The 22,282-nt window shown below is 43.6% G+C and overlaps 2 protein-coding genes across 2 annotated transcripts in view; one reads left to right on the top strand and one right to left on the bottom strand.

Moving 5' to 3' along the window:
- Positions 1-1,947: 1,947 nt before the first annotated feature.
- On the bottom strand, positions 1,948-14,863 carry leo1 (LEO1 homolog, Paf1/RNA polymerase II complex component). Its single transcript, XM_063189180.1, has 12 exons — positions 14,780-14,863; positions 13,332-14,219; positions 12,913-13,014; positions 12,559-12,653; positions 11,923-12,071; positions 11,554-11,638; positions 9,533-9,627; positions 8,693-8,827; positions 7,273-7,408; positions 5,719-5,911; positions 3,556-3,653; positions 1,948-2,279 (listed from the first exon to the last, which is right to left on the bottom strand). Exons 1-12 carry the CDS (start codon positions 14,835-14,837, stop codon positions 2,103-2,105), a joined length of 2,211 nt encoding a protein of 736 aa, XP_063045250.1. The 5' UTR covers positions 14,838-14,863; the 3' UTR covers positions 1,948-2,102.
- Positions 14,864-18,219: 3,356 nt separating this feature from the next.
- tmod2 (tropomodulin 2) overlaps positions 18,220-22,282 on the top strand; it is a 33,461-nt gene continuing 29,398 nt past the window's right edge. Inside the window, exon 1 of the mRNA XM_063188314.1 lies at positions 18,220-18,334. The gene's annotated coding sequence lies outside the window, so the exon portion shown is untranslated. The remainder of the gene's footprint in view (positions 18,335-22,282) is intronic.

A 22,282-nucleotide genomic window follows, 5' to 3' on the forward strand; every position in this document is an offset into this window, starting at 1 on the left:
ACCGCCCTAGCCCCGTTACCCTCTGCCATACATGCAAACAATGCAATGCATGATCGGTAGGCTTTGGGTGTGTGTGTGTGTGTGTGTGAGAGAGTGAGTGTGAGAGTGAGAGTGAGCGTGAGTGTGAGTGTGAGTGTGAGAGAGAGAGAGAGAGAGAGAGAGAGAGAGAGAGAGACCGAGAGAGAGAGAGAGAGACCGAGCGAGAGAGAGAGCGGGCCTATGGTGAGCCTTACTGGAATACTTGCTGTGAGGGGCTTTGGGCAGCAGAGTTGATGAAAGAGGGCCTTGTTTCCCCTGCTCCATACTTGTATGATGTAAAGCCCCTTTGGCCTGTCCAGCTGCACTGACGCAGTAGGAAGGGACCCAGGGGGCTCAGGTTGGTGGTGCAACCGTAGAAAAGACACACCACCACCACACAGCAGCAAGTGTTTTTACATAACTCTCTCCTTAATTACACACTACTCTCCTCTCCCTGCTGCTGCTGCTGCTTCAGAGGCTGGCTGTGTGGCCGGTCTTTTCTGGTCAAGGCTTAAAAAATCTGGGAGGTTTTTCTGTTGTTTTTTCCCCCCCTTCTTCTCCTCGCCTTCGGGAACACACAACACAACGCCTTCCCAGGAGAAAAGAACAGAACAAAGAGTGAAAAAAAAGAGAAATGTGTGAAGAGCTAAGCCTCTCGGTTATCTCCCGAGTGCACTTCGTGCGTCACTCGGGTCCGCTAATGGTGCCGAATGGCTAACCAGGGGGATCTGTATAGTGCAATAGTGGCCAAGGGCTGATTTAGCAGGTGGGAGAGTAGGAAAGTGGTTCTCAAAGTGGTATCTGTGGCACATTGCCAGGTGTCTGAAAGAGTTTGTGACGATGCAAAATCACACAATTGCTACAACAGTAGGCATAAGTTTAAGAAAAACAAGTGCTTTCACAGCCCCCACTTTTGCATTGAAATAACGGTGTGTGTGTGTGTATGCGTGGGGGGTGGGGGTGCACCTTGACAAATTTTATGTTGTGATCCCCGGACCGAAAAAGTGAGAGAACCCCTGGACTAGGATGACTTCACCCTCTCCCTCCCCGACCGACCACTGCCTGCCTGCCATCCCGCAGGGTGGGTCAAGCAAATGGCAGATTAAAAACACTTAGGAAGCTCATGAATGCACAAATAAAAGACCATCCCATAGAGGCTGTGCTCCTCTAGAGTGATTCATTACTTATTGCATAAAAAATATTTGATTTCATAAACAGCTGTTCAATACACAAACTATTTCTGTGATGTAGAGCTCTGTACGTGTGCTTGATAGGACGTCACTTCAGATCCATGATATGACCTCACTCTCGCCTGCCTGCCTGCCTGCTTGATCACACCAGCTGAGAGTGGGTCAAGCCAGAGCCAGATTACACAGCGCAATGTCAATATTAAACTGCACCTGTGCTCTCTGGCCAGGCCGTGCACATACATTTTGAGCTTGGATTTAAAAATAGGTCCATCTATTTACTTACTAAATGGAGAGGGAGCTAGTTAGTAAGGTCACATTCAAAGACAGTGTGTGTGTGTGTGTGTGTGTGTGTGTGTGTGTGTGTGTGTGTGTGTGTGTGAGTGAGTGAGTGTGTCTGTCTGTCTGTCTGTGTGTGTCTGTGTGTGTGTCTGTCTGTGTGTGTGTCTGTCTGTGTGAATGTGATGTCTGAATCGAAAGGCATAGCGACTCCATATGTTAAGTTCCCTTAGGATCTGTTTTATGAGTTTTGAGTTTTGCAAGACCAGGAAAAAGGCACATGACCCCTTTGATAAAGGCTGCAGAGGCAAAGTACAAAACTCGTAAGGTGAAGACTTTTACCAGCTGGAAAAAAACAAAACAGTTAATAAATGATCAGCAGGCCTAATGAACGTCTTTAGTATATCCCCAAGGAATAGGCTTGCCTCCAGGCAAAAATCGTTGAAAGAAAAAGATATACAACTCCAGTTTTCACAGCACTTGTGCATTTATTTTGGTCGTTACTATACATCTTTGCAGTTCCATTATAAAATGTACAAATGGACACTCCATAGTACTAAGTCAAACATATAGAAACAAAAACAAAACATAAAAATGAGTTAAACAAAAACAAAAAAATCACTCATCCTCGTCCACTTCCTCTTCATGCTCCTCTTCATGCTCCTCTTCCTCTTCCTCCTCCTCATCACTGATCACATACTTCTTGGCTTTCTTAGCGGAGGACTCATCATCATCATCATCGTCGTCGTCATCGTCATCCACAGCCTTCCTCTTGCCAGCAGAGTTCTCGCCCTCCTGAAAAAATAAGAGTAGAGTAGGTCAAGTTTATTGATCTTGGAAGAAATGCAGGTGTCTAGGAGCCACTTCTGACAAAAATCGTGCGTCCAGCAGACTACAAATAATGACAAGTCAAACATACAAACATATTGCACACAACGGCATACATACAGACATTAAGACAGATCAAACAGGTCAACCAGCTCTGCATATATGCACGCAGTAGAGCAGTGAGACAGTAAACATGGGTGCTTCCCCCATCCCGTCCCCACACCACCACATCGTCATGACCGATATGCACAGCAACAAAAGCCTTCCTGTTCCTCATCCAAACACTCCATGCCCCAGAGAAACAGCCAAGTCGGGAAACTGCACCACCTGTTGTCAACATGTGGAACTGCAACTGTATGCATCCACTGGCTTGTACTGGTACATCAAAGCATTGTCAAGATTATAAAGCAGAGAGATGAGCAGAAGCTTTAGCTTTACACTTCAGACGATTGAGTTACAATTCCTGAGCATTCTGAAACAGCCACTCTACAGGCTTAGGAGAAAGTTGAGGGGAATTAAGTTCATTAAGACATGTATTTCCAGTAAATATACACTTTGAATCTGGATACATTAAACACAGACTTTGCAGAGAAGCTCATCTGGTGTGCATATGGGACACAAAGGGGTGAATAGGGTGATATACCCCATCTATTCTATGATAAGAAAATCCTCTCTCTCTCTCTCTCTCTCTCTGTCTCTCTGTCTCTCTGTCTCTCTCTCTCTCTCTCTCTCTCTCTCTCTCTCTCTCTCTCTCTCTCTCTCTCTCATGACTGAAACCCATACAGTTGTAACAAGTTAAGGTGCATCAAAGACATTTGAAATTCAGTTGCAATTCTTTCTGCCTGCGCATGAAGCACAAAAATGCAGCTTCTTGGTCTACCTGAATAATTATCCTCTTTAAGATCATTTGGTTAAAAAATAGCTGGATCAATTGCGTATGCGGCAGGGGTTGTCTGTAGGCCACTACTCTGTTGCTGTGCTGGGAGTGGGCGGGAGAAGGGGTGGAATGAACTTAATGGGACATCTACAACAAGTTAAGTCTCACTCTGGCCACACTGAAATCCATGCAGTGGTCATAGGTCAAGTGAAGTCATCAAAAAGCAAACAAAAAATCCCCATGTATTGTTTTATGCCTGTACAGAGCGCAGGGTTAGGCTACTTTCTGCTGCAGTGATGATGGCAGGACAGGACAGTACAGTGGGTCGGGCCAGGTGAGGAATTAGGTGTGAGGTGCGCCACTCACGTCATCGCTGTCTAGCTTCTTGGCCTTCATCAGCCGCTGCGCCTTGTCCTCGTCTGAGCCCTCGTCGCTGTCTGAAGAGTAGATCCTGGCACGCTCCTCTGCAGGCAGGACAGGACATCACCACACATACAGATGCAAACAGGAGAGCACGCACACACACACACACACACACACACACACACACACACACACACACACACACACACACGCGCACACACACACACACACACACACACACACACACACACACACACACACACACACACACACACACACACACACACACACACACACACACACACACACACACACACAGGCAGGCAGGCACACACACACACACACACACACACACACACACACACACACACACACACGCACGCACGCACGCACACGCACACACACACACACACACACACACACACACACACACACACACACACGCGCACACACACGCGCACACACACGCGCACACACACGCGCACACACAGGCGCACACACACAGGCGGACACAGAATTGAAGGTCAGCCTCATGCATAAACGTAATAATGATGTACATCCCGTGCGTAATAACAATAATGATGATGATGACTATAACAATAACAGCTCTATTTAGAACATGCTTCCTATGTGCAAGGTCAGTTACTCATGGCATCAAACAAAAAAAAGAACACAATGAAGGCTTGGACAACAGACGTGTTCTTGATCACATTAATCTCAAGATGCCATTTGAGTGCTGAGAATCACTACTTGGATTAACCAATATTTTCTCCACCCTCCTGTATTGATGTATTCGTTTTATGCTACAGATATGTTTGGAGAAGGAGTTGCTCCCAGTGTCATTGCATGCATAGTCTACATTGTACACATGCATGGTGACAATGAAGGCTATTCCATTCCATTCTGTAGAAAGGGAAAGAGTGGTCAGGCCAAGTACTATACAGTGTAGTAGTTGCGTTATGGGGGGAGACTGCACTAAACTACTCAAGACCACACCACCCAGGGTCGAGGCATTGCACAACATTCCACACTGAACATTCCAAAGATATAGGACAATCGATCTGAAGTGAGCATTCGGACTACGCTGCATCATTGCTGCTCCTGGGTGTAAACATTTTAAATCTGTGATTTAAGTTAGTCTGAAATATAAAAAACATTAACCACATAATATCCTAAATCTGGAATTAGATTTGTTTTTGAATAAACAAAACAATCTTTAATTCCAAAGCATTAGGACGCTTTCCAAGGACATTCCCCATAGCTAAGCTCATGCCTGCCTACTGAAACAAAAACAAAAAAAACGGAGCGCTCCACCTTCGCTGGAAGGGGGGCAAATGACACTTAATTTGCTTAAGCCTGCAGGTAAGCCGAGCTCCTATTGTGGCTGCTCAGCTTTTGTTCTCGGCCTGGGACACGGTGAGCTCTACTTGACTCCCTAGCCCAGGCGGATGACGTCAAAAAAACCCAACCTTGAATGGTAGCCGCGTTTGCCAAGGAACGGAGAAGCAGCTCGCTTAGAGTCATTTGTTCTTGGCAACGTCGACTGCAGGTGAATTTAAGCCTTACTGGATAATAATAATCATTGCATTACGTGATGCTTCACGTGTAACAGGACTTTTTTTGACCATGTAGACAGAGCATTTTTTGCATTCGACAAATACACGGCTCCAGAAATAACAGTTTGTGTTACAGCAATCCTTTCACTGAGCTGGAGCCTTTAAATCATAATCTTGGAGTCCGAATGTCATTGTTGTAGGTCCATTGCAACACAGTAGCCCCATTGCAACACTGCAGGCCCAAAACAGCGGTGTAGTGACTGACTATGTCTAACAGTATCTTTGCCTGGGCCCACCCATGTTATGATTTCTGTCTACAATGTGTGTGTGTGTGTGTGTGTGTGTGTGTGTGTGTGTGTGTGTGTGTGTGTGTGTGTGTGTGTGTGTGTGTGTGTGTGTCAGACTGTTGGTGAATGTGTGTTTGTGTTCGTGTGCGTGCGTGTGTCAAACTGTTGGAGAATGTGTGTGTGTGTGTGTGACTGTGTGTGTGTGTGTCAGACTGTGTGTGTGTGTGTGTGTGTGTGTGTGTGTGTGTGTGTGTGTGTGTGTGTGCGTGCGTGCGTGCGTGCGTGCGTGAGACTGTTGGTGGGGGTGATCGCGTCCGGCTCACCTCGGAGTCCTCCCCCGCCCTTGAACTTGCTCTTGATGGCGGAGAGGCTGATGGCCTCCTCACCCTCCTCGTCCTCATCGTAGCGGTCGGGCTCCAGGTAGCCGGAGGTCAGCCCGCGCTGGTGCTGCTTCTCACGCATGCGGCGCTGCTGAGACTCGCGCCGGATGGACGCACGCAGACGCTCCTCCTCTTTCTGCAGACAGCCAAGACAGACACAGACAGACACAGAAACAGACATGGGGGTGGGTGAGGAGGTCAGGGCATGACATTGACACCTGCAAAACGGCCAAATGCTGGTAAAACTAAGCTGTGGCTAGTAACAATTTTAGTCTCACTAACCACTTTTGACAGGTAACTTATTTTTCGGTGTGACAAATCAGAGTAGTTGCATCAACTGTTTGTATTTAAATGCAAGAATATTGTAAAGGAGAAAAAATCTGACAGCAATAACTCTGTCTAGCAGAAAGACTAAATGGCTAGAGACTCGGTGAAACCACTTGCCAAAGTGGCCAGTGAGCCAGTGGAGGAGGTGGCGGATTCAAAGAGCAAAGAGACGTCGTTTTCAGGCCGGCCAGAATGGTGTGGGTTTCCGCCACAACTACACTGGAACCAAAGTGGTTTGACTGAGGCTCATACCACATTGTTTATTTTAGCATGCGGAACTGCATGTTACCCAGATGAACCTGCTGACATCTGCATTAAAGCAGCACTAAATTTAAGAAATACTAGGTTGTTTGGAGTTTGTTTAACCTTGAAGCGCCATTAAGTACTTTTTTTCTATCTTTGGCCACCCTACAGGCTGGAATGTCAATTAAAGCAGCACCAAATTGAAGCGATCCAAGGTAGTTTACTTTTTTCAAACTGGAAACAAAATGTTTCTAACTTAGTTTCAAAGTAAACTGGAAACAAAATGTTTCTAACTTAGTTTCAATGCTTCATCCCCTTGTATGGGGGGCAAACGTCACAACAAACGGGGGAATGGGGGACAAACGTCATACTACAGCTCGCAGGCCTCCCGTCTGCACTCAACCTGTCTACACCCTGCTGGTGCCTTTCAACACTTCAACAGGCTTTCTGTAATCACAACAAACTTTTGCATTACATAATGAAAAACTAAGCTGCTGCTACTGCAAATAAAATGGAAGGATTGGATAACCTTACATAACCTCAACGTGTTTTGTCTCTAGGGCCGAGAGACTCATTTGTAACCCATGACGCCCCTTAAGACCCTTTGAAACCCTGTAAAGGCCCTTCGATCACCCTATTTCACCTGACCAATGTCAAGAACTACTCTTGGGATTGTCATATCTCGGTGGGCTAATAACCTGGGTTTGAGTCTGACACAAGGTAATTTATTGGTCTTTCCCCAGTTCTCTCTTCCATAATTTTCTGTCTCACCATCCTATCTAAATAAAGGCATAAAAAGTTGTTGATATATCAAGAAGAATAATGTAATGTTTATAATGCAACGTTAAGAATGGCCTGGTTATGTTTCACATAATGTTACATTGCGTTGTCATCTTGATCATCGACATCTAGACGGACAGTCTTTACCTTGATCATCTCGTTCCTCTGGGATTCAGGATCTCGGCCGGCCATGGGCAGGATTCGGATCTTCTGGGTCTTGGAGCAGCGGTCAGCCAGGGACAGGGTCATCTTCCTGTGGGTGGCGCTGTCTGTGGAGTGGGGCCTAAGACGGAGGAGCGCAAACAGATGGTTTATAGCAAATCAATAACTACCAGATTTTATAACACATGAATGCAGGCACAACTTGGATGAAGGGTGACAAAATCTTGCTGCATGGTAATGGTTTTGTTGCAAAGAGGGGCTTAAATATAGGATTTGGAAAGGAAAAGTAAGACCATGAACAAAACGTGTCTACTTCACGCTCACGCAGCCTTACACAGTGAAAGGTGAAAAAAACGTAACTGTCCATTTGAAATAAATACCGGAAAATATTGCTGGCACATCCATTTGGTGAAGTGCTACAAACCCTTCATAGTCAATAAAGGTATGTGGCCACTACCTCAGGCCTGTTAGTAACAGGGGTGTCACATTAGGGTTCTAAAGGAGCTTTATTTTAGTTGCAATGAGGCCCCCCATACAGTATAATCTGCTTGTTCACTGGACCCAGTATTGGGAGCTATGCCACTGGTTGGTGGACTAGCACATGTGACCTTGTGACCTTTTAAATCTCACACCAGACTGAATGCAGAAAGTACTGGATCAACAGAACAATCTTACATTCAGCAACAGACTTAAGGGGCTTTTCCATTCGAAATCTTTAGTTTAGACTGTCTTTTTTGGCAGGCTGACGGGAACATTATGAGCACCGACTGCCAAGTCAAACACGCTTAATCAGTTTTGAATGTCCTACCAGAAGCTATATAGGAATTATCACACTTCCTAGGTGGCCATTGTTCAGTTGTTGAGCACACATACAGGTTTACGCTTCATGTGCTGTTGTTTTGATGGTGATACAAAAAGCTGTCCAGTCTGTAAAAGCAGCTGGTGACTGGGCAGGACACATGGCAGTGGTGCAGAAAGGTGGACTCTTAATTGCTAGAAATGCAGCTGCAGACGCTACCGTAACGGCATTGTCAGTAAACAGTTCCACTAGGATGCAGTCTCACATTGAGTTTGTTGCCCCCCTCTGGTAGCGTGTCAGAAAAAAAAGCTGGAACACACACATACCGTATGCAAATAGCATAAAGAAGGCCATCCGTGTTGCTACATGTGGGTGGCTGCCCATATGTTTTTAAATGTTACACTTGGAGCAAACGCTTTTTATACTTTTGGCCAGACTTACAGTTTGCGGTACACCAAAGAGCACATGAAATACATTTTCTGCAATTTCCGGAGCAATTTCTTCAGTGGACAATTGCAAATGTTTTGCTCACATCCCTTCATGGTCATATTTACAGCACCGCACGATTACTTCCTGCTTTGCTGCAGAGTCAGTATGGGGCCTCACCTGAAGGTCAGCTTGGTCTTGAAGACAGCCTGGCCCTGCAGACCTGTCCCCTGGCGGATGAAGAGATGGTTGTGGTCTCCCTGGAGGGGTGCCTTGTAGACGTCAAACACCTCGTTACCCAAGTGCAGTGACATGCTGTCGTGGAGGAAGGGAACGTATTCAGTCAATGGCAGCTTTCAGCAATGAAGAAAACAAGAAAAGGGGTTGCACACACGCGCAGAATGCAAATCTGAATGAACAAAAGCCGAAAAAAAGCAAAAAGCATTGTGATGTAAATGTTTTGGGTCTAGCCCATCATCAAAGATCCCAGTTTAGTTATCAGTTTTTAGAGTTTTCATCAATGTTCATGCATGGATTTTGACTTTATTTTGTATGACTCAATGTACGTCACTTTATCAAAAACTGATTTGGACACTGAACCACTCTACGCAATGCGCCACAAAAGTGTAGAGTTGGCCAACACTGACTGAAGCAACTTGTCTCACCACCAAATAAGATGGTCTCTGGCAATTATCTTATTATGGCACTGTCACATCGACTGATAATTGATGAAACATTAGATGATTTCCATGACTTTTTCAAAACTTCTAGACAAATAATTTTCCATAACTTTTCCAGGGCCTGGAAATTGAACTTTAAAATTCCAAAATCTCTCCAGGTTTTTCAAAAACATATGAATCATGTTACTAATTATTTTAACAGTTTGATAACATAGTTCAGCAATCTCTATTCTGTATACAATGGGCTGGATTTGTGAATTGTACCTTTATAGCAACATTTGTTTTTACTCAACAACGTGGAGTTCCATTTGTGTCTACTGATGATGCACAACTCATTTACCTGCCATCAGACCATTTGACGATGCGGGCGTTGCTCTCCTTGGTCTCATTGCCCTCCTCGTCTCTGCGTGAACGCCACCTAATGGTGTTCTCCACCTGACGCACAGCAACACAAAATGACATTACATGATCTAATTACTCTACAGTCTTGTTAGTATGCTTGCCATGCGGCAAGCATACTATTGTTATTCGACCGTTTATTCTTATTATATTTTTTTATTCTACCACCCATCATAATGGCAAGAAATCTTCGAGATAGAGAGTCCGTTCCGATGCCAAATTGTTCGGTTCGGTCCGAGGATGTGTGCTTGTACTCAGTTTATGGATAACTTGAACTCTCTAGCGCCACCAACAGGAAAACGGTAACTTTTGAACCGTAGGTCCAATTTTCAAAAACTTGGCATCCTTGGAATCCTTGGACCAAGACGAATCCAACGCACCCTATGGCGTCATTTTCCGCCTGGATAGTTTTCCCGCCATTTTGAATTTTGTAAAAATCAATTAAAATGGTGCCCAGCCCATAATTCTTGGCGGATTGTCCCGAAATTTTACAAACAGCATCTTCAGACCGAGATACATCTACCCTGAAAGTTGCGGACCGATTAATCGAACCGTCTTTGAACAGGAGCCAGTTGAATTTGGCGGCGAAGACGCCAAACAGGAAGTGAGCTCATATCTCGGCAACGCCTACTCGTATCACAACAAAAATTAATACACAATATCTTCCCTATAGCCAGAGGCTACATACCAATTTTCGTGCAAATGGGACACTGGGGGGCGCCACAATTAGTGAAAATGTATTTTAGCTAAAATAAAGTCGCCAAACAGGAAGTTAGCTCATATCTCGGCAACGGCTACTTGTATCAGAACCCAATTTTATACACATAATCAGCACTATGTCCAGAGGACACGTACCGATTTTCATGCAAATGCACCACTAGGGGGCGCTACAATGAGCAAAAATGTCCGTATTGACCTCAATTCATCAAACCCTTGGTATCGATAAAATCCTTGGGTCAAGCCGAATCCAACGCATACTATGATGTCATATTTACCATCATGAATTTCCCGCCATTTTGACATATTCAAAAATCAATAAAAATTAAGCTCCGCCCACACTTTTTGTCTGCTCGTCCTACAATTTCTATCAGACAATCATTGGACTATTCTGCACCTATGCTGAAATTTACAGAGCAATAGCTGAAAGCATCGGCGCACAGCAGCCAATCAAAATTTACAACAAAGACAAACGCACCGTCCAAACAGGAAGTTAGCTCATATCTCAGCAACGCCTTGACAGATCTTAACGAAATTTCTCACACATGATCTCCAGTACACCCAGAGGGTACCTACCAAATTCAGTGCAATACGGTCAATGGGGGGCACTAACATTAGTGAAAATGTGTTTTTGCCAATATGATAGAAGAGATTTCTTTGATGATACATACCAAACAGGAAGTTAGCTCATATCCAGATGCTTAACTGTATGTTGTGTATGCATGAAGGGCAGCATGTGCATTAAGGGCAAGTCATGCATGAAAGGCAAGGCATGCATGAAGGGCAACGAATGCAAGACGGGCAAGCATACTCCAGCATTTTCTGTGAGGAAATGCAATCTAGTTCATCTTACTCTACTTGTTCTGCTGATCTTTTAATGTGCAAAACACGACAGTCTGTGTGTGAAATTAATTTTGACAACAGTCATTATATGTTTGATAAACACAAGAAATCTAAAGTGACACTCCAAGATTTTTGACACAGGACCACATTTCCTAGTTAGCCATAGTCTTGCAGATGTAGGGAGACACCTTTTTTATATTCCAAGCAGTCCTTGTAATTCCAGAGGTGTAAGTGCAAGTGAATGTCCTATGGCAGCATGTCATTAAAACAGCATTACACACAGTCTACAAAGCACCAGCAGTGTCTCCACATGTCTCCAACACTCTGTTTAACTAGGAAGTAGAGGACTATGTCAAACAACCTGAGTGTTCCTTTAATAAAATAAGAAAGTGGATACAGTACCTTCAGTTTGAGCCTGGTCCTACCCTCCTCATCCAACATCTCCTCATCTTCAAACTCATCTTCATAATACTGGGGATCAAATGGCCTGTGGGGAGGAAGACAGAAGTGATGGGTTATGGGTAATACAATGTCTGGGTGAGTTCTACTTTATACCTCCTTCTTAGAGAAGACAATTTAGAATTCTTTCAATCATTACTGCTCTGCTATGTACCTGAACCAGTAGGGCCAAAGTAATAATATATAGAGTAATACATGAAAGAATTCATTTCAAACATGTAAAAAGAGGAAATGACAGCCATTATGAACATTTCACATTACAAATAAACAAAACAATAACCACATTACTATTTTTGTATGCCAACTAATCACCTGGGCTCCACACTGAGGAAGTTGGGAAGCTTGACAAAGTAGAGGTCGCTGCCCAGGTCAGTGCTGACTTTGGGGATCTCCACCTCGATGCGCGTCTCAGGCACTGGCTCCTCCTCCGCTCGCTCCTCCTCCATACCCTCCTCGTTCTCCTGTGGTTACATTGCATCACATTATTATATTATATTACACCAGAGGACACTTTCATCCAAAGCGATTAGAGCAATGTAAGCTAAGGTGCCTTGCTCAAGGGCACTTCAGCCACGATGATTCAGGATTCAAACCAACAGCAGAGCCTTTCGATTCCAAAACCCTAACCAACACTACCAGTCGTATCAATTCTTCAGGACCCAAATAGTCAACAAGCAACTCCACTGTTATTTCGTACAACAGTGATGTGCATACTGGACTCAGAAACTGTAATACAGCACCATCTTGACCAAATTGGCGTTAGAGTAGAGACGATAACTCTTTAATGCATGCAACCATCTCATTTGGAATATGTGGTCATGGATACTCACTCAGTACATTACAGTATAAAGATCGATCCCTTCCGCAGGATCAATATACCGCACCAAACGATTCAATGTGGCATAACCCGCTGTATAATAGAAATGTCTATGGGTAGTTTCAGCTTACCATTGGTTGTCCAGGGGTGGGAGGCTTCTCTGCATCACTGTCTGAAGAAATGTCATCGGCCTCACCAAACAGATCATCCGCTGCTGGTTTTGGACCTGGGGAAAAGAAAAAAAAGCATGCAACATTTAGTTTCAATTCTATATTTTTTCCTCACCAGGCCACAAGTTACTTTTAAGGTCAGTCAACAGATTGTGCAATGACTGTGTTATACTAAACTCTTTTCATCATGTCAGTATAACAGTATCAGTCAATATCAGATCCTTTGTAGCACAGTTCCTCAGTACCTTTGTGTCAAAGGTAATTGTTAATTTTTAATCACAAAGGCTCTCTCTCTTCAAAGAGACATGTCCTTACCTTTGGAGCCTCCAACCTCGCTGTCAGAGTCAGAATCTGAAGCTATTTTCTTCTTCTTCTGTCGAATAAAATCGTCCTCACTGTCACTTCCTTTGGCAGACTCTGTCGAGCACAACCCAACAAAACCAGAATGCAATTAGTAAAGTCTGTTAAGTTTGCTAAAATTTGCAAAGACAATATCTTGGTAGTGTTTGACATGGCTATTTGGCTACAGCTGAGGGCATCCTTTCAAAATAATATCCTAACAAAACATCTAGGGGTAAAATGTGACATCTTCACTTTTCATAGTAGTGTTTAGTTTGTTTATGTTGACAGCTGAAGTTTTGTTGTGAATTTCTGGTTCCAATGCCATGGGCCATGAAGACAACAACAATGCACCCGTCATTGCCATTCACAAGCTAAGTCATAAAGATTTACACCTGCTGTCTTCTGTCTCCTCACTGGGCCTTCGTCGTCAGAGTTGTCCGAGTGCTGGGCTTTCCCCTCATCCTCCGACTGGTCGCTCTTGTGGCTTCTGCCGCCCCACTTCTCATCCTCGGAGTGACCCTCTGCGTCTGAGTGCGGGGTGGCTGCCCCAGAGCGCGGCGTACCCGCCCCAGAGTGTGGAGTAGCTGCTCCAGAGCGTGGAGTAGCAGCTCCAGAGCGTGGAGTAGCCGCTCCAGAGCGTGGAGTAGCCGCTCCAGAGTGTGGTGTAGCCGCTCCAGACTGTGGTGTTCCCGGGTCGGAGCGAGCGCTGCCAGCATCGGAGCGTGGGCTCCCTGCCTCTGACCTGGGGGACGCGCTGCCACGGCCTGACCGGTGACTGCCTGATCGATGGCTCCCGGGCGAACGGTGACTTCCTGGTGAACGGTGACTTCCTGGTGAACGGTGACTTCCTGGTGAACGGTGGCTTCCCGAGCGCCGACTGCCTGCCCCTGATGCCGGGCTGCCTACGTCTGACCCGTGACCCCGGTCATCCTCATCGTGATGGGCCTCCGAGCCGCTGTGTTGCTCTGCATCTGAGTGCTCGTTGTCTTCTGGCTCAGAGTGCATGCTTGCGTCCGACTGGTTTCCAGAACGTTCGGACTGGTTGTCGCTGCCGCTGTGTTGGCTTCCACGTTCATGGTCATCCTCGCTGTCGTCTCCAAATAGTTCTTTGTTGCTGGGCTTCCCCCCGTCTTGGCCTTCGTCATCCTCGTCATCGTCACTCCTTGCTCCTCGCTCGCTCTCGCTTCCTGAGGCGTTGCTGCCAGACCTGGCAGACCTGACAGACCTTGCAGACCTTGGACGCTCCTGCTCGCCTTCAGATCCTGACCCTGAGCCAGAGTCTGCACAGAGAGGATGGAGAGACAGGGAGGAGGAGAGAGAAGCAGAGAGGGAGGGAAAGATTGAGAGACAGAGGGAGGTAAGAGATAGGAAAGAGGGTGAGGGACAGAGGAAATTATTTAAATCTTCCTGTTAAATCTTCCATTACCATGTTGGTTTCTTTAATAACCACATACCCTGTTGTATTTGATCAACTATATCAGGACATACCAGTTCCGGTCATGTGGTGTAACTTAGGTAGGCCACTATTACGCACATATCCACAGAAACTGTTAAGTTACAGAAATGTTTATGCTACCTAACTGACTACGTTATCAAAGTTGTGTAGATGTTGAATAAAATGCTCGAGGGATTGGTAAACAACGTTCACAAACATTGATCCGTGTCTTGCGTTTCACTAATTCGGTGTGATTGATGCTGCTCCACTAGCTACGGTGCTACCAAGAAAGCTAACTCGCGACGCACTAGGCCACATACGCGCATCAAAATGTGCATGTGAAATGCTACAGCAAATACATATTCCATATCTTGCCACAGTGTGAGTCTAAACAAATGGATTTACCGTGTTGTTCACTGTCACTGTCCCCATCACTCCCGAACAATTCATCCATGTCCGCCATTTTTCGAGGAAGCGTGGACAATAACAATTTTGGAAATAAAAGCATCTGTTTCCGGTTGGATGTGAGTTGCTTAAATAAAATTTGCTTACGTTTGTTGTTAATGTACGTAATGCATGCGTTGCTCTACATTTTGCAAATTCATTACATGATAACACATTTGTTGAAAGGTTAGTTTTGCGTCTCATTTTGCAAGTTTCATTCACAAGAGAATTTCAAAGAAAGCTATGCAGAAACAAGTCAAAAACACCATTGTCTGATTTTTTTTTTTTAATCAAGCGGAAAGCCAAATTCTCTGGAAATATGCGCTGGAGAACATAGATATGATTTTTTTTTTTTTTTAAAGCACACTTTTCATGGTAGGACTTTTATCATATAAATTATTTTCGGACCCTGCATTCTGACATTTGACCACTGGGTGGCACAACCGACTTGTGATAGACAGAGCCGCTCTGGTGATAGACGGCTCTGGTGATAGATCTACTGGCTATGATGATGTTGGTTCATGCAGCTTTCACTAAAGACCCATTCAAGCAATGCTGTTGCCTCTCTATTGCAAATGTTATGTGTTTAAATGACAGTCTGCTGCACACACACACACACACACACACACACACACACACACACACACACACACACACACACACACACACACACACACACACACACACACACACACACACACACACACACACACAAACACCTCATAATTCATGTGATTCGCCCAAACTCAATGAATGTGGCTGTATTCAAAATTAATGTATAACCTGCTAAGACAGCAGCCTGACATTCTCAAAGCTAAAATCCAACCACATACTTGTATTTAATTGAAGAAACACAATGGCCTAAGGATTTGACGTTGGTTGGGAGCCAAAAGAGCCTCATTAATAGAGTAGGCTACATAACACAGGGACGTCATTGAGTCATTTCATGTGAAATTGTACCCAATTACAGTTTACAGTTGATGATAAGTGATATACAGTATATATACTTCACAGGCCTCTTCCTTTTATTATGATTGGATAGTAGAAGAGTGAAACAGGAAATGAGAGAGGGAAAGAGGTTTGGGATGTGACCCTATCTCCCCCTATGCCCGTACGTGGTATGGGTGTGGGTCTATTAGCACATTGCTCCATAGCACCCCCCTGACTAAATGTTTCAGTAATAAACAATTAACTGCTTTAGGCCAGGCCAGGGACACATTATTTTTTTTACCCCACTTATTTGATTTCTAGGCTAGGAGGAGAAGCAGAGTTGCAGTAGTGTTGTATAGTGTTGCATAGTATTGTACATTTCTGTCCACCATATTCTGGTATATGCTCTTAATTCAGCATGTAATTTCATATTTGACACTGAGGGATAGCCTACACTGTAGGCCTACACTTGAGGGTGTATCCTACGAAGCCAGTAGATGAAAATGTGTGAATTTTGTCCTCTAAGTTTAAAAAAAATCATTACCCATGATAAGAATGCTTTAATTCATGTGAGACATTTTTGCAATTACCTATTCAGAGGTTTATACAGTACAGGCACAATACAGATCATGCTATTACATAGTTGCAGGTATGTAATATCACACTAAACCCAGTTAGCCTTGTTGTAATTTCATCCGTAACAGTACTTCTACTCATTCCTCTTTATACAGAATATATCTGTTGCTATTATTACATAATTACAGCCCTATTAATTATACTTAAACTTAAAAATAATTATACAACAAAGCCTGTGGTATGGATGGAATTACTGCAGAACATCTAAAGCATGCCATCTACAAGCTCTGTCCTCTCTTGTCAATGTGTCTTACTGGCTGTCTGGTGCATGGTGTCTTGCCTAAAGCTATTATGGCTGTAATGCTAGTGCCTGCTTAAAGATAAGACTGGTAAACTCAATAGTATCAGCAATTATCGTCCCATTGCATTAGCAAGTATATTGTCCAAAGTACTAGAGAGAATACTGTTAGGTAAGTTAGAAATGTAGGATATTCTTACTTATGATAATCAGTTTGGGTTCAAAAGAAAACATGGAACTGACTTATGTATATTTGCTCTTAAAGAGATTGTATCTAAATATACTAGTCAGAACTCATCCGTATTTTTATGCTTTATTGATGCGTCCAAAGCATTTGATCGAATTAACCATGAAAAACTGTTTGTGAAATTGATTGATCGAGGTGTCCCTAAAGTCCTTGTGAGAATATTAGCCTTTTGGTATGCCCATCAATTATTTCATGTTAAATGGGACAATGTGGTGTCTGCTCCCTTTTCTGTTAGTAATGGAGTGCGACAAGGAGGGATTTTATCTCCTATTTTATTTAATGTCGGATGAACTGTCAGATAAGTTAAATAGAGTGCAAACTGGCTGCCTTGTTGGTAACACTGTTGTTAATCATCTTATGTATGCAGATGATCTGGTTCTGCTATGTCCTTATAGTGCTGGGATGCAGCAGATGCTGAAGGTGTGCTCTCAGTATGGCTCTGATTATGACAGTATAATGCTAAGAAGAGCAATATCATGATTGTTAGAAGTGCTGGTGATAGGAAATCAACTTTCCCTACCTTCTATCTGTCAGATAGTCCACTTGCTGTATGTGAAGAAATAAAGTATCTTGGACATGTCATATCTGATAACTGGACAGATGACAAAGATATTTATAGACAGCGTTGTAAAATGTATGCTCAAGCAAACATGCTTTTACGTAAGTTTTATGTGCTCTGATACTGTGAAGTGTTCCCTGTTTACAACCTACATTACTCCATTGTACACTGCTCAATTATGGTCTTGCTTTAGGCAAACAAGTATGCATAGACTCAAGGTAGCATACAATGATGCAATGAGGCTGTTGCTTAGGGTCCCTAGGTGGCACAGTGCTAGTCAGCTGTTTGTGTCCAATAGAGTGCCAACCTTTGAGGCACTCTTAAGACAGCTGATGTCCAGTTTTATGTATCGCCTGGATAGGTCAGAGAATAGCATAATTCAGTCTCTAGTCAATCCCACCAAAAGTAGCTACAGATTTACCTCTAGGCTAAGGAGGCATTGGTGCAATAGTCTGTATATTTTTTAAATATGTCCTTCTCTTTTCTCTTTTCTTTTTTGTTTTTGTTTTTCTTTTCTTTTTTTACTATTTATACTGTTTGAATTGAGTACTGAATACTGTATGGTGTGTGATATGGACATGTGTCTGCAATAAAGTTTATTATTATTATTATTATTATTATTATTATTATTATTATTATTATACTACCGGTATTATCATTGTTGGGATTTTTGGACTACGTATCCCATCGTCCATGCAGAGTGTGAGATTCTTAGCCTTTGATTGGTGGAAACATTTTACGCTCTGCGTCTAATGTCTGTGTTCCTTTCCTCACAGCCCACACTCGCTAGCTTCCTGTGGTACCGCCCTTGGGTGAGTGGATCTCGCCCTGGGAAGATTTTTTGGATTTAGCGAAACTGTCAACAAAGTCGTGCTGAAGCTCGCTCGCTAACACGGAGTATTTAAGGTAAGGTTAGCGCAAACAACGCACCTTAATCGCCCTGTACTTATCTGCTTCAGACAGAATTTATTGTCGGGAACACCCAGTGGACTGTCTTCCTAGCCATGCTAACTAGCCAGCTAACCAGCTATGCTGCCTTTTCAGCCTACTTTCCGTAATGCATATAGCTAAGTGCCTCCCGTCCCGATGATGGTAGACATATACTTGGAAATAGTGTTATTGATTCGTTCTCCTTTGGCAGAGGACATCAACCAACGATTAACACACTGGGTTTGTTATACATGCATTCAGTGTCATTCAGTCATTTTATAGACTAGAACTAGTTACATTTGCCAACGTTGTGGCAGGCTATGAATGAGGAGTAACCTGCCCCCGCTTGTGATCATATTATGTAAATCATTAACGACTGTCTCACAGCATGCTCATCACATCACCAAAAGATAAAATGTATTTATCCACCCGTCACTAACTGATGAGTGATGAACATTGTGTTCAGTCATTTAACTGCCTTAACCTGTTTATCACGCTACCAACTTTGCCAGATGGCAAGTGAGCGAAAGGCGATGTTGATTGGGGCCTTGCAGAGATGAGGAAATGTCTTGATGAAAAATGACTTAAGAGCTTAATGCTTAATCATGGCCGTTTTTCTCTTATCATGGGTTCATCGGGCTACTATTTCTGTCCATGACACTAGCAAGCTAGCTATAACCAATAGAACTACCCACTGTCATTCTGTTCATAGCTCACAGCTCTAGACCGTATTGCACATTGAAGTTGACTTAACATTTGATGGACTTGACGACTTCAGTTAACATTATTGGCTCCAACTTGTTAGCTACCCGGTAGGGCTTGTTTTTGTTCTCGTGGATAGAACTATGCCTCTGGGTAGCCTTTCCGAATAGCACGAGCGCTTTGCTGAATGAAATTCCATTGCTCTTCTACCAGCTGTAGGGCGGGTGCATTCGAACGCCTGAATTAGTGCTAGTGAAATTGGGACTTCGTCCTCCGAACGTGTTTTGTTTAAGCAAATTGTGGGTCTTTTGACATTGTTATTATTGGTACTGCGGTGGGAAGGTTTATTTGTGCCCACTTTTAGAACCTAGATACAGTGGCTCGAGTTATGTGTCTGCGTCGTGTGAATCGCCGTTTCAGTCTACAAGAACGAACGCAGGCGCAGTTAGTTTGGTAATATCTCTCGTGCAAGCATGTCTGTTGTTAATCAGTCTTTGAATCAATCAAAACGTGACCCCACACCCCGTCTACGCTCCCACCTCCCTTCATTGTCAGCCTTTGTGCGGAGAATCAGAATTTGCTGTAGCTGGCCTAGGGTGTGGTCCAACACAAGGGACAAGAGCGAGGGAGCTTGAGTCAAGACGCACCCAAAAATCTGATAGCCACTCTTTTGTGCAATGTTACAAACTTTCTGAAAGACGGGAATCAAAATGCCTTTGCCGAGTCGTGTTTGTATTCTTGACCTAACCATGTATCATTGTCTGGGGTTGCTGTAACCATTGTAAACAACAACCTGTCACTTGTCTTTTTTCCATTCATAATGTTTTGTTTGTTTGTCTTGCATTGTATACACTACCATTGCAACGCCAACCCTTTCCACGGTTTATATTCATGACAGCACGTTTCAATTATGTTTGATGTATTCAATTGTAGTTGCTTTTTATATTTAATAATCCTTGATGTTAACTAGAATGATAGGGTATTTTGATCTGTGATGTGATGTGTTATTTTTAGCTCACCCAGCAGAATCGCATTTTATATTTATTTATCTTTATTTTGTAACTTGGGTGTATCCTGGACTCCCACTGTTGTGGAAACCTGCAGGGGTGAAACCAAAGGGTGAAACGGTGTATGCATGGGGAGGCTGTCGTCTGCCCAGCCCTCCCCTCCAGCAGTCTCATCCATCTCTCCCATCTGTGTGGTGTTACTGAGAGAAGGGCGAAAGGAGAACACTAGAAACCTACAGAGAGTGGCTGAGTTTGTGAACTGAGTTCCCCTAGGATGAATGCTAATTTTAGTCCCATTCCTCCATCTGTTTTATGTCATAATGAAGAAAAAAAAATCTCCTCGTTTCCTCTTCTGTTTGAAACAGAGTCACATAGTACAGACCTGCTAACCCAGACGGCATGCAAGAGCCCATACCAGGCAGGAGCAGTGTCTCTTGCGTTACCAAACATTTACTGATTTAATCAGCATGTTGCCATCACAGGATAGTGTTTGTGGGGAGCAGAACTGGGCAGCATGTGTGCATAGTCAGTGTTTGTTTGGGAGCAGCCAGCGGTTAAGGAGATGGGCTTTAGATCACACGGTTGCAGGTTCAAATATCACCCTTGTACTCTATGGTTGATGTGCCCACATTGCTCCAGGGACTACAACCAACACTAGGGCTGGGCGATATGGAGAAGAAGTATCTCGATATACACAGTTAATACAGTTAATAGTAACTTTTGCTCAGAGTTGTTTTAAGTGAAGGCCAATCGAGCTCGGGTGACCTAAGAAATGACAGATGAGTGCAGTGAAGGCGAAATGAGAGTGCATAGCTGGTGTCAGGTGAGTTTGAGTAGTCCGGAAGGATGGTATCCATTTCATGAAGTGATCATTTGAAGTTGAATACAGTGTTGCAAGAGCAGGGGGAAGAACCTGTCTGATGTCTGTTTGATTGGATTGAGTTACCTGTGCAGTGAAGTTTGGTCGTCAAACTGATCTCTTTGACCCCCACCTGTACTCATCCTATCTCCAGGCTGACTGAACAGTTGCTCTGCTACATGGCATTTAATCACAGGGCCATTGACACACATCAGGTCGTCATTGATGAAATAGGAATATGATCTTATGAACATATAATTGCATAAGCTTCATTGTATACTCAACTAGCCTGTAAATCACAATTTAACGTTGGGTTACATTTGATAGGCCAACGTCAGGCATCAGCTTCTTGCTTAAATTTAAAATGTCCCTGGATTCATTGATTTTCATTGAGTATTTAATGAAATAATGAGTATTTAATGCAGACACGTTAACATGTTATTGAGAAATTACTGTATACATGGTTAGTCAATAATGAATAGTAGCAGCAGCTACATATAGCTACCAGTCATCTGACCTGAATCGACACTGCGTGCAGCATTTCAATTTCATGTCAACTTTGTGGGTGTGCACAGCATTGTTTGTCACTTACAATTTTATGATTCAAGGACCCTGTGCGTGTTTGCATAATTGTGTGTGCCTGGTTGTTTGTGAGTGAAAGGTAGACAGAGTAAGTGGGTGTGTTCCTGCACCTGTGTGCCACAGATGCTGTATTGTATTAATGTTAGCACTTGGCAACAGCTTAGGAATGTGTTGGCATGCTTTAAATCAACACAAAAAGAGTAGTACCTTTTTTGTACAATGCAATAGTCAAAATTGAGGTTGTTTATTTCTCTGAATGAGTTGACCAGTGCTGAAGGTGACTGGGTCTCTAGTGTTGTGTTTACCACAAACAGACACCTTTGACCTTAAAAGAGCATTACGGACGTTCTGCAAGATTAGACTGACCTAGCCCCCGGACAGTGGTCCGACGCTGCACTCTCACTAGTGATGGAGGATACGGACAGCCCCAAACTCCAGTGAACTGCCATACTTTTATTTCTTGCAGGAGCTAGTAATTGAAGTAATGAATCTAATTATAAATGTGTGCTTGGAGGGGTAGTTTCATATTTCATGCTGTGCTCTTCTGCTGGAAATCAGTTAGTCTCTACGCATTTGTGGATTCAGCACTGGCTAAGCTTGTTGGAAAATAAAGGATTAAAAGAACACTTAGACCTTGGAAACCTGGCTCACACTTTCAGACCCAGAGGAAGAAGTTTTTGGTATTAGGCCCATTTGATGCTTCTTGAAAAAAGCAGAAGTGAAATGGGTAGGCGGCCTACATCATCTCTATGATGCAATGTCGAGTCTTGTAAT

Source organism: Engraulis encrasicolus, chromosome 22, assembly GCF_034702125.1.
Source record: "Engraulis encrasicolus isolate BLACKSEA-1 chromosome 22, IST_EnEncr_1.0, whole genome shotgun sequence".
NCBI lineage: Eukaryota > Metazoa > Chordata > Actinopteri > Clupeiformes > Engraulidae > Engraulis > Engraulis encrasicolus.

Bases quoted from the DNA above. Each gene is read 5' to 3' on its own strand.
- leo1 (XM_063189180.1), bottom strand. From the start codon at position 14,837: ATGGCGGACATGGATGAATTGTTCGGGAGTGATGGGGACAGTGACAGT. The intron at 13,015-13,331 runs GTGTAAATCTTT...TGTGCTCGACAG, and splicing joins GAGGAGACAGAAGACAGCAG to AGTCTGCCAAAGGAAGTGAC. The intron at 5,912-7,272 runs GTAAAGACTGTC...GGCTGTCTGCAG, and splicing joins AGAGGAACGAGATGATCAAG to AAAGAGGAGGAGCGTCTGCG.